General features: G+C 34.3%; 1 protein-coding gene across 3 annotated transcripts in view; it reads left to right on the top strand.

Annotated features, from left to right (window-relative positions):
• The window catches only part of plxnb1b (plexin b1b), a 58087-nt gene extending 44868 nt beyond the window's left edge, over positions 1–13219 (top strand). For all 3 annotated transcript variants that reach the window (XM_042758083.1, XM_042758084.1, XM_019119024.2), the window contains 18 exons: positions 513–749; positions 879–1061; positions 1204–1352; positions 1678–1778; positions 2372–2589; positions 3002–3180; positions 3265–3331; positions 3643–3789; positions 6011–6176; positions 6542–6645; positions 7012–7096; positions 7959–8125; positions 8290–8450; positions 9422–9569; positions 9668–9732; positions 9821–9896; positions 10070–10144; positions 11722–13219. In XM_042758083.1, the coding sequence (XP_042614017.1) occupies positions 513–749; positions 879–1061; positions 1204–1352; positions 1678–1778; positions 2372–2589; positions 3002–3180; positions 3265–3331; positions 3643–3789; positions 6011–6176; positions 6542–6645; positions 7012–7096; positions 7959–8125; positions 8290–8450; positions 9422–9569; positions 9668–9732; positions 9821–9896; positions 10070–10144; positions 11722–11826 (2433 nt within the window). In that variant the 3' untranslated portion in view covers positions 11827–13219. The remainder of the gene's footprint in view (positions 1–512; positions 750–878; positions 1062–1203; positions 1353–1677; positions 1779–2371; positions 2590–3001; positions 3181–3264; positions 3332–3642; positions 3790–6010; positions 6177–6541; positions 6646–7011; positions 7097–7958; positions 8126–8289; positions 8451–9421; positions 9570–9667; positions 9733–9820; positions 9897–10069; positions 10145–11721) is intronic.

The following is a 13219-nucleotide window of genomic DNA, read 5'->3' as shown; positions in this document are numbered from 1 at the left end:
TTTCAACACCTGCACCCAAAAATTTGAAGCCCATCTTCTCAATTTAGAAATGTTTGCCCACTGCTTCATTCATAAACTCACATAAACAATTGGTTAAGATTAGATTATTCATTGGATTATACAGTATGAATGAACTATTAATTTTTATTTAAACACCATGTATATCTAATTTTATATCTGATATAACTATGGCAAGTGCATTGATTGCCGATTGTTACTTTTATATGGTTCTGATGTTGCTTTTATTAACTATGAAACTTTTATTCTTTATAGCAGACACTTTTATTCAGAGTGAACTTCAAGCGAGATTCAGAAAGGAAATCTGTCTTGATTCACAATGGTTTTAAGATTGATGAAAACAATTTTAAGCCAGTTTTATTAAGATGTTAGATTATAGTCTTTGGTGAACAGTCTCCATAGTTATGCATCATTTTGTGTAAAATACTTAGGTGACTTTGTCCACTTACACAGTGTTTCTCTTTCTCTTGTTTTTATTTTCTCTGTTGTTAAAGGAGGATTGCGAGGTGAAAACCTCTTCTCTGTTGTTGTGTCGGACTCCTGGTGTAGATGCTAAGGTAGTTGGTGGCCATATGCTGGTTGAGTTTCTGTTGGATAACTTGCGCTTTGACTTTAACTCTGTCAGCCAATCACCTTTCATCTATGAACCAAACCCAATCCTGCACCCACTGAACCACCGTGATCCCACAAAACCATATCGTTACAAACCTGGATCAGTTATATCAGTGGAGGTTAGTGGGACTTTTGCTGATGTGTTTTTTTATCTATCTAATTATTTTACTTGTCAAGTTTAAGAACTTAATTTTATGCTGCTTTTTTTTTTTACTTTTTCTTGGACCTCTTTTCATTTCTTTCTACAGGGTGAGAATTTAGACTTGGCCATCTTTAAAGAGGAAGTAGTAGCACTGATTGGTGAAGGAGTTTGTACTGTTAAAACTTTGACACATAATCACCTTTATTGCGAGCCACCATCCCAGCAGCCCCCACTTTCTCTTAGGCACGGGCGCAAGCGAGAGGGAACTGAGGCCTTTCCTGAATTTATAGTAAGGATGAAGCCAACACCCTCACAAACTGAGCTTTAAATTTCACATCTTCTATTATGAAGTGGCTGTAATTTGCATTTTTTGTTGCAGATATTGTATTGCATGAACAGGGGTATGTAATATTGTGTCTGTCTATTTCCAGGTGCATATGGGAAACTTGAACTTTTCACTGGGACAAGTGCAGTATGATTCTCCTAGTCACTCTATCTTTCCACTGGTGGCACAGATTGGTGTTGGAACGGTTGCTTCTCTTGTTGCTCTTATTGTACTTATCATCGTGTTTATATACAGGTGTGTATGTAATATGTAATGTGAGAGAATGTGCTAAATACAGTACAGTGAAAAAGTTAGTAGCCTTTGAATAATATAGCTTTTTTTGAACATATTTGGATTAGATTGACATTACTTGGATCTATTACCAGTGTTAATAGATTAATACCAATAGAATTTGATAATATTATTGCCCAGCGTAAATCGGAAAACACAGAATGCCCATTTCTTGTTTGGAATGCTTACCTGCTACCAATGAATAATGCAATAAATAAGTATTGAAACATTTATAGATTGGTATATGAACTTAATTGATATTGTGTGCCCTCATATCACTTCCACTTAGGAGAAAGAGTAAACAGGCTCTGAGAGATTATAAGAAGGTTCAGATCCAGTTGGAGAATCTAGAGACCAGTGTGAGAGACCGTTGCAAAAAAGAGTTCACAGGTAATTTATGGCTACATTTAGGATGAGATCAAAGGATAGATTTTAATGTTTTTAAATTGATGGTTTTTTTCCAGAAATGAAAATTCATCATTAATTTACCCTCATGCCATCCCAAACATTTTAAAACTTTGCTCATATTCGGAAACACAAATGAAGATAATTGACATTCCCTTGATTGACATCATTTTTGTCAATCCATTGAATTCGACATTTGTGCTGCTGTTTACTTTATTTCAAATTACAATTAGGGTGAGTAAATGATGACCGAATTTTCATTTTTTTTGTGGAACTAACCCTTTAAATCTAAGAAAAGCTGTAAGTGAGGCCAAAATGTATTTCATCATTCATTCATTCATAGTGGTAAATAAAAAGTAAATAAAATGATACCATTTGGAACTGTTGGTCAAAATAAGGTCCACTTGTTCCACAAATTCTGAAGAGATTAATTAATTTGAAACGTTCAGAAAAGTTTCTTAAAATGTTTAAACAAATCACAAATTCTCCAGTGCAGTATTTCAGCCATCAGCTACGTTTCTCAAACTGTTCCTCAAGAAAATCTGACCTTTAATTATCATACTCTTAAACCTCCACAGATCTGATGACTGAAATGATGGATATGACAAGTGATCTGGTTGGATCAGGGATCCCTTTCTTGGAGTACCGCAGGTATGCTGAACGCATCTTTTTCCCTGGGCACCGTGAGTCGCCACTTCGCAGAGACCTGGATGTGCAGGAGTGTAGACGGGCCACAGTGGAGCAAGGACTCAATCAGTTATCTAATCTCCTAAACAGCAAACTCTTCCTCACAAAGGTAGCTAAAATCCCTGTGTATACCAGTTTGTTTTTGCTAAACTATTTTAAAATGTTAGTTTTTTTTGTTTGTCATTTTTAGACCGAGACAAAATTAAGAACATGTGTTTACACTTATGTAGCAAGACAAAATAAATATAATTTGACTTGAAGAAAAAAAAAATCCATCCTGGTGTCCATGTGAAACACTTCTGTTATTCTTAATACTCTGTACTGCTTTGTACTTATTTTTTTTCTTTTGGGAAAGAATGTAAATAAGGTTTATAGCTTCTGAGTACAAAATTAAACAAGACTTTTGAGCATCAGGGAATGTTTGCACATTTTATGAAAGTTGTGTCTGTAAATAATAATTACACTAAATGATAACTCTCACCATCTTCTGATATTCATTCTCTCATGTTTCTTTCCTACAGTTTATCCACACTCTTGAGAGTCAGAGGACATTTTCGCCTAGAGACAGAGGTTATGTGGCCTCTTTGCTCACTGTGGCTCTTCACAGTAAACTAGAGTACTTTACTGACATACTCAAAACACTGTTGAACGATCTGGTGGAACAGTATATTGCCAAGAACCCAAAACTCATGCTCCGGAGGTAAGGATGTTGCAGTAACTGTACCAATTTAATATTCATTGTTCTCAAGTATCTGTATGACTGAGGCTTTAATTGTCTTCTCAGAACAGAGACGGTAGTTGAAAAGCTCCTGACAAACTGGATATCCATCTGCCTCTATGCTTTCTTAAGGGTGTGTATGAAAATTGGTAGGACTGTTTGTTTTGAATGTATAAATTTACTGTGGATAAAAAGAGATGATTTGTAGGTGAGACATCTGAAAAACATGATTAGATGTTTAACAGTGTAAAACAATTGTCCAGGAATGTAATTAGCCTCTTAAAACATGAGGATGTCTTAATTAAGACTGCAGGATAACACCGAGGCCCTTGAGGATCTGATGACAGTTGATAGAATTTTAAAAGAATTTATCTATGTGTGTTTTTAAGTAGATCATCCATTTTGTATCATGTAAATGATTATATTTCTGTTTCCTGTGTTTAGCATTCAGCTGGTGAGCCTCTGTACATGCTCTTCAGAGCAATTAAACACCAAGTGGATAAAGGGCCTGTGGATGCAGTGACTGGCAAAGCCAAATACACCTTAAATGATAACCGTTTGCTGAGAGAGGATTTGGAATACCACACTCTGGTTAGAATCTTTGAATCTCTTTATTATGACCTGAATCTCTTTATTATACAGTTTTAGTGCTTTAATCTAATTGGTTTCTGCCAAAAAGCTTTTGTAAAAACAAAATAAATAAAAATGTTTTAATGACTGAAACACTCCATCTTAGCTCACAGATTGTGTCCACTCTTACAAAATGTAAGTATCACAGTGTTTGGTTGCACTTTATTTTAAGGTGTGATTGTAAGTGTAAATACACCAGTATGTAATGAGAAATATTAATTAAAAACATGTACTATAGAAACATGTACAGTACAGGTCAAAAGTTTGGAAACATTACTATTTTTAATGTTTTTGAAAGAAGTCTCTTCTCCTCATCAAGCCTGCATTTATTTGATCAAAAATACAGAAAAAACAGTAATATTGTGAAATATTATTACAACTTAAAATAATAGTTTTCTATTTGAATATACTTTAAAAAAAATAATTTATTCCTGTGATGCAAAGCTGAATTTTCAGCATCATTACTCCAGCCTTCAGTGTCACATGTAACATCCAGTCTATCACATGATCATTTAGAAATCATTCTAATATTCTGATTTATTATGAGTGTTGGAAACAGTTCTGCTGTCTAATATATTTAAATAATAAAAGGTTAAAAAGAACTGCATTTATTCAAAATAAAATAAAAAATTTTAATAATATATATTCTAATAATATATTTTCTTTACTATCACTTTTTTATCAATTTAACACATCCTTGCTGAATAAAAGTATTGATTTTATTTAAAAAAAAAAGAAAGAAAAAAAAATTACTGACCCCAAATTACTGACCAGTAGTGTATATTGTTATTACAAAATATTTATATTTTTAAAACATAGTTTTTTTTTTTTTTTTTTTTACTTTTTATTCATCAAAATATCCTAAAAAAGTATCACAAGTTCTGAAAAAATATTAAGCAGCAGAACTGTTTCCAACTTTGATAATGAATCATCATATTAGAATGATTTCTAAAGGATCATGTGATAATGATCCTAAAAATTCAGCTTTGCATCACAGAAATAAATGATAATTTAAAGTATAATAAATTTAAAAACAATTATTTTAAATTGTAATAATATATCACAATATTACATTTTTTTTCTGTATTTTTGATCAAATAAATGCAGGCTTGATGAGCAGAAGAAACTTCTTTCAAAAACATTAAAAATAGTAATGTTTCCAAACTTTTGACCTGTACTGTACATAGTCAAGGTAGTGGCATATTTTGGACAGGAATGAAAACATGGCTGTGAGGGATAGAAGCAAGGTAAACCTTCTTCCCATTGCTAACTTTCTGGCAGAGGGCAGCAGATTATCCTCAAGAATTTGACAGTATTTTGCCCCATCCATTTTTCCTTCTATCCTGACAAGTGCTTCATAACAGGATATTACCACCTCCATGCTTTACTGTAGAAGGAATGTTGTTATTTGGATGGTGAGGTGTATTGGATTTCCGGCAGACATATCGTTTGGTGTTGAGGCCGAATAATTCAATCTCTTGTGGCCTCAGAATCTTCAAGGTGTTTTTTTTGGCAAAGCTCAGTCGTGATTGCATGTGGCCTTTCTTGAGGAGTGGCTTTTTTCTTGCAACTCTCCCATACAAGCCACATTTGTGGAAAATTTGTGATATTGTTGTCACATGACCACTCAATGACCACCTTTTGTCATAAAGTCCTATAACTGCTTCAGAGTTGCTGTAGGCCTCAGTTTCCTCCTGGCTCCTTCATCCAGTTTGGAGTGACGTCCTGAATCAGGGAGGGTCTGTGTTGTACCAAATAACTTTTATGTCTTATTAATATACTTTATTGTGCTTCTAGATGCTGATAAAGCCTTTGAAATGTTTTTGTATCCATCTCCTGAGTTGTGCCTGTCCACAACTTTATGCCGCAGATCTTTTGACAGTGCCTTGCCATCCATAGTTGATTCTTACCAACTGCTCAGCAAAAAAATGCTGGTTTTATGGTGGAGGTGAAAGATGTGCAATTGAAACAGATCATGGTTCAGATCAGAAGCCATGGTCTTGAAGAGAAAATAGGAAATTCAACTGGGATATTACAGATCAGTTTATAAGACAGATCAATTTATTTAGATAAGATTTATTAGAGAATCATATGTGGATTTTTTTGTGCTAGTATAAAATGTAGATGATTAAAATGTGATTTTAAAATACTTAATTCTTTCTCTTTTCTTTTTTCACTTTAGACATTGAATGTGTTGATGCAGGGAATAGGTGTAAATGAGACTCAGCCAGTTGCTGCCAAAGTTTTAGACTGTGATACTATAACCCAGGTGAAGGAGAAGATACTAGACCAGGTGTACAAGGGCACCTCATACTCTAATAGACCACATGCTGACTCTGTGGACCTGGGTGAGAAAATTCATACATGTCTGCTCTCTCTTACTCACATCGGCCGTGTCCTCTTTACTTCATATTCCTTCATTCTTTGTTTGTTTCTTTTCAAACTTTATCCATTGGTTTCACAGACAAGGCTTAAGCCTAGTCCCAGAATAAAATGCAAGTCTGAGCTGTTTCAACTGAAAGAAACTTGCACTGATTAATCTTAAAATATATCAATGATAATGTTTTTTTCTAAGGCGCGATTATAAAAATTACTAAAATGTCCTAATTGAACTATGGCCTAATCCTGGCTTAATCTAAGCCCTGACTGTGAAACCAGGCCTATATGTCTTTGACTTTACATGTTGTTTTCATTGTTCCTTGGACATTTCCAGAATGGCGATCTGGTGTAGCAGGTCACCTAATCCTCTCAGATGAAGATCTAACATCTGTGGTTCAGGGCAACTGGAAACGCCTGAACACGCTCCAGCATTATAAGGTACAATGCAATCTTTAAAATACAGTGCTGTAATCCACTCAAGTCAAGTGCTTCACAAATAACAATACCTTACAAATCCTCTTAGTGAGCAAGCCAGTGGAAAAACTAAAGGTATGGGTAAAATCCAGTAATTTCAATAGAAATCAGTCCATTTAGGAATTTTACGTGAGGATTAAAATTTCCCAACACGTGTTTTTGCATTGGATTCAAGGAAATCTGGACCAAATAGGGACTATCCTCATTTGACTGGTCCATATTTAAACTAATGTACACATGCCAAATATTCCTTAGTTACATGATCTAAAATACAGTTAATAGTTTTAACTTCTATTCTTCATATATTTTTCATATATTTTGTGATTTCAGGTTCCAGATGGAGCAACTGTAGCTTTGGTGCTGCGCCATAGCAAACATATTCACCATGATACCCATGATTACATTGCAGGGGAGAGTGAGTACAGTATATGGCACATGACTATGCAAAGTGTTCATGTTCACAGACATGCACAGACACGCAACACACAGGGCTGATTTTCATGATTGTTTAGACAGTATTGTATAAACAAAAAATAAAAAATTAAAAGGGTACTGTGGTACTGATTATAGACTATAAAAAAATATAGACAATGCATCTCCTCTTCCTTCCACTGTAGAAAAATGAAGCCAAAATGTGTCAAGATAGCTGCTGCCATCTTTCACTGATGGTGTCATTTGAAGCCTGAATCTGCATAGTATCAAGGTTCTGCCTTTACTATCGCAGATTCAATCACAGGCACACCTTCTTGAACTTTATGCAACCGTGCCTTGTGATTACTTCACCCAGAGAAGCTGTCAATCATATTCACACCCTATTTTTAAAGCATCAAATAACTAATTAAATCAAACTAACAACTGATCTTACATCAGCATGATACAAACTATATTAAAATGACAGAAACCATCTTTGCGCCTTTAAAAAAAAAAAAAAAAATTAAGCTTGGCTCACCTCTCATTTGTTAACATGGAGAGGGCATGATTTATGACCTATACTGCAGCCAGCCATCAGGAGGTAATCTAAATGTTTTGGCTTCACTTTTCTTGACATGTATAGTGTACAGCATAGTGTGTCATGCCGCAGATCAAAAATATAAACACAGTTGTTTGTCTTTAGTAACTGTAACAGGCAGCACAAAAAAATCTGGGTGTAAAATGTATAAAATGTTTCATTAAACATTGTAGTCAAAATTTTGGTAACTACCATTTTTATTCTGTGTTCTCTATTCAACACTTGAATATATTGCTTTAATTTATTGTCTTTCATTCTCCCTCCGCAGAGACGCCCATGCTAGAGGATGCAGATGAGGAAGGAGTGAGACTATGGCATCTAGTGAAGGCCAGTGAGGAACCAGAGTTACCCAAACACAGACGAGGCAGTTTAAAAGAACGAGAAAGAGCCAAGACAATACCAGAGATCTATCTCACACGGCTACTGTCAATGAAGGTATCTTAAACATGCGTTTACACAGACTAAAGATATAGACAAAAGCATTGAAGGAGAAGCCAAACTCGTACCAGTAATGTACAACTCTTTCTAGTATACATGGCTGAATAAAACAATGAACATACGCACACCTGTTTACTTCCTGTGTCTTTGTCTTTCTGTAGGGTACACTGCAGAAGTTTGTGGATGATCTGTTCACAGTTATTCTAAGCACTAGTCAACCGGTTCCTCTGGCAATCAAATATTTCTTTGACTTGCTTGATGACCAGGCGGTGCGCCATGGCATTTCAGACTCTGAAACTATTCACATCTGGAAAACTAACAGGTACTTATTAACTTAGTGACCAATTTAGCCATAAAAAATGCTAAAACGTAGTCTGGGAATGGTGATTTTTTCCACTCAAAAATGTATGTCAGCAAAAATAACTGTCATTCATTTTCATTTTTCTTTGGTTACCCTTTTTATATTAACCTGTGATCTGTGATAAAGGGTCAGTACACCCCAAAAAAAAAGAAAAGAAAAGAAAATTCTGTCATTTACGTATACTCATGTTATTCCAAACTAAGAATGTTGTTCATTTTCTGCATAAAATATGTTTTAGTTGTATGGACAGTTTAATGTTAAAAGAATATTATCTTTATTTGTGTCCCGAAGATGAACAAAAATGTTTCCTTTTTGGGTGAACTATACCTTTATCCTAAGTATTTAATGGAGCTACTCAGTGATAGTCTCATAAATTAATGGATTAGAATTAGATATTGAAAGCCTTAAAGGTGTTGTATGTAAGATTTTGACTCTACTAAAGCATAAAAATAGCATAATATGTTTGCAGATATTTAAGAAACATTCTAAGTTAACAAACTTGTTTATCTGAAAAACAATGCTGCAGTCACTTATTCTCCTTTAAAATGTGCATTCCGGCCGGAATGTCAACTTTTGTTTTGGTTTGTGTAACACGCCCACTGTCAGTTTACCCAATTGTATTTCACACCCCGGGTTGCCATTTGGTGGAAAACACAGCGTATTTCATTTCATTCATCATCAAGTGCGCTCGTTCCTGTTTGTGTCGTCAATCTGGCAACCTGCATCTGCCTCAAGTCTGAGGAGGAGGGGCCGGGTGAAAAAAACCCTCTCCAATATTTTGAATTTGGACTGCAATACCTAGTTCAACCACTCGGTGTCAATCCTACATACAGCACCTTTAACCGGATTAAAACATTCAAGTATCCACCTACGAGTGAAGTAATAGTTTAAAGTTTTCTTGATGATCTGATTTGGTTGTTTTTTTTTTCTAGTTTGCCTCTGCGGTTCTGGATCAACATTGTAAAGAACCCTCAGTTCATCTTTGATGTGCAGGTGTCAGATAATGTTGACGCGGTTCTGTCAGTTATTGCTCAAACATTCATGGACTCCTGCACTACCACAGAGCATAAACTTGGAAGGGTAAGAGACAAACAGAGAAAGGAACAGAAACAAGAATATTGACATTGCTGAAGATTGAAAAACTGATATTTTTCTTTTTATTCCTGTTATTTATCTAGGATTCACCTATTAATAAGTTGCTGTATGCCAGAGATATCCCTCGCTATAAACAGATGGTTGAACGGTAAAAATACCTTGGACTACTTTACTACTGTATAGGCTATATAAGAAAAAGTCATCTTGTTCTGAATATCACTGTTTTTCTTAAATAGATATTATGCAGACATCAAGCAGACCATCTCTGCCAGCGATCAGGATATGAACTCCGCTCTTGCTGAGCTCTCCAGGGTATGTCTGTCATTAGTTTACTTCCTTTCAGTTGTGAAATTTGAAAAAGTCATATTGACTGAAGTGAATTTGTAATGGGTTAGAGATGGGGGGTTAGTTACAGTGTTTTGTAGCACTTTAGTAGTTTTGTTGTTCATAAGATTTACACTCTCCACATTTGTTTTGACTGTCAGAATTACTCTGGAGAATTAAATTACCTGGTGGCCCTGCATGAGCTCTATAAGTACATCAACAAATACTACGACCAGGTGAGTCATGACAGGCTAAGATATATTTTATAAGCTCTTAGGCTAAGACTTTACAAAAAGGTTAAATTTGTTAGCATCAGTTAAAGGGATACTCCACCCCAAAATGAAAATTTTGTCATTAATCACTTACCCCCATGTCATTCCAAACCTGTAAAAGCTCCGTTCATCTTCAGAAAACAATTTAAGATATTTTGGATGAAAACCGGGAGGCCTGTGACTGTCCCTTAGACTGCCAAGTAAATAACAGTGTCAAGGTCCATAAAAGGTATGAAAGTCATCAGACGTGCAATCTGGGTTGCATGAAGCAACGGGAACACTTTTTGTAAGTGAAGAAAACAAAAAGAACGACTTTAGTCAACAATTTCTGTCAACAGTCTCCTCTGTGTCTCTTCATATCACCATATGCTGCGTATGCTCTTCTGTATCATCTGCGCCACAAGGATGCCAAAGGAATTGTTGAATAAAGTTGTTATTTTTGTTTTCTTCGCTTACAAAAAGTGATGGCAGATGGAGTATTCTGACAACGACTTTTCATACCTTTTATGGACCTTGACACTGTTATTTACTTGGCAGTCTATGGGACATTCACAGGCTTCCCGGTTTTCATCCAAAATATCTTAAATTGTGTTCCGAAGACGAACAGAGCTTTTACGGTTTTGGAACAACATTGGGGGTAAGTGATTAATGACAAAATTTTCATTTTGGGGTGGAGTATCCCTTTAACTACTATAAGTTAACATGAACTAACAATGTACTTCTACAGCATTAATCTTAATGGTAATTTTAATGTTTACTAATATATTGGGTCACTTTAGATTGTGTATTCTCACTATTAACAGCTTTTGACTTTTGCCCCAATAAACTCCTAATTTGCTGCTTATAATTGTTAGTAAGGTAGTTGTTAATTGTAGCTAGGATTAGGGGATCTAAAATATGGTCATGTAGAATAAAGCATTAATATGTGCTTTATAAGTACTAATAAACAGCCAATATGCTGTGTGCATGCAAATAAGTAACTAGTTAATAGTGAGAATCGGTCCCTAAACTAAAGTGTTACCGAAGGCTGAAAAAAATATACACTACTGTTCACAGGTTTGGGGTCAGTAAAATGTTCTTTAAAGAAATGAATACTTTTATTCTACAACGAATAGATTAAAAGTGATAGTAAAAGAATACTGGAAAAAGCATACCATAGTTTCCACAAAAAATATTAAGCAGCAATGTTTCCAACATTGATAATAATTATAAATACAATAATATAATATAAAAAATTAAATAATAAATTTGAAACCTAAATATTAACATTTTAAATATATATTAAAATAGAGTAAAACTGTACATTTTAAATAATATTCCACAATGTTACTGTTTTAATGTATTTTTGATCAAATAATTATTTTAAAAGTTGGTGTATATTGCTAATTTGTTCATGTTAGCTACTGCATTAAAAATGATACATTGTAAAGTGTTACTACTTTTAGTAGAACAATACATTTTTAGAGACTATTTTCTGCTGCCTCTAAAATTTTGCGTACATATGCTCTAATTTTATTCCTATATGTGTGTGTTTATGTTAGATTATCACTGCCTTAGAGGAAGACACCACCGCTCAGAAGATGCAGCTTGGCTACCGGCTTCAACAGATTGCTGCAGCTGTAGAAAATAAGGTGACAGACTTGTGACCATGGACAAAGTAAAGTGAAAGTAATAAGTGTGAAGACACTGATTGGTGGCTATATGAACACATGGTACAGGTATTTAGGTACAGTATCAATTGTAATGCTACCATGTGTAGCAAGTAAACACAAAGATCCTGTTCTTTTTAGCTGTATTAAATTGGATTCTACTAACGGAGATAAATCAAGACCCACAGTGTATTATGATGTGTTGGGTTAGAAGGGTGTAGCCTTTAACTTGAATTAAAAAAAAAAAAAAGTATGGAATATGGTTATTCCCATTTCAGTCTTTTTAATTTTTAAAAGCCTGGATGCCTTTAGATGTTCTGTACTCTGTCTACCTCCTCGCTTTGTATCTACCAGTGTGTTTTTATCAAAATTTCTTGTGGCTGTAGTAATTTTGTTCACTGGTGGTAACATTTGAATGTGATTCAGCATTTGCAAAGTTGTTAAAACTGTCAAAGCAAAAACATGCCACGACTAACACACTGAAGTAAAATGTTATAGAACATTTTCAGCTTGTTAGAATATTGTATATTGTCCTAATATTCAGTAAGTGTCACTGGAAAGTACAATTTGAAAGAGTCTGTTTTGTTAACTTTTTTTTTAGAAATGTATAAATCTTGACTGGTAAGATCAAGTCTAGCAGACTTGTTACATATAGTGTCTTTGTTTCAACTAGTCAGGTCAAATAATGTTTAGCCAATGTTTTTTTTTTTTTTTTTTTTTTTTAGTCTGCTATTGTCTTTTTAAGTCTTTTTTTTATTTGAGATGCAAACATAGGATTGAATGAATTAATCATCTCTGACCACATCCTCTAACATTTCACCAATATGGAATTTTAAAGACTGACACTTTTATGTAGGTACATTTAAAGGATAGAAATCTTTAGCCTTCATGTGAGAAAATATGATCTGTATTGTATGTAAAGTTGTGCTTAAATATATTAGTGCTGGTCCACTGTATAGGTAAATAGACCAGTTAATTTCTTTTGATCAAAGACTGTTCTCAAACACTGAGTCATAAATGTGACATAAATAGAAATTGTCAGAGAAAAGATGTGACTGTGTCAGATTTACTAATATTTTTAGTGTAGAATATTGTAAATGACCGAAATGTTACGTAACTTCTTAGAAAGTTCAAAAAGAGTAAATTATTATAAAACGTATAAACTGGTCTTTAAAAGAGAGGTTTAACAATCAGCTTACAAGCTTAATGTTAAGCTGTTCTGTAGGTTTTTGGTTCTGAATGTATGCGAATTATGGGAATATAAATTAAAGATTACTTGATACAATGTCCATAACATCACAAGAAAACTAACGTGATTGTGTTGGGCGTTCAATGTGAACTTGATGGCATCAGTTTAATAATTAGGATAAATAAAGTTTACATTTGGAGA

This window comes from Cyprinus carpio, chromosome A6, assembly GCF_018340385.1.
Source record: "Cyprinus carpio isolate SPL01 chromosome A6, ASM1834038v1, whole genome shotgun sequence".
In the NCBI taxonomy this organism is placed as follows: Eukaryota; Metazoa; Chordata; class Actinopteri; order Cypriniformes; family Cyprinidae; genus Cyprinus; species Cyprinus carpio.
This window is presented reverse-complemented; position numbering and strand designations above follow the sequence as displayed.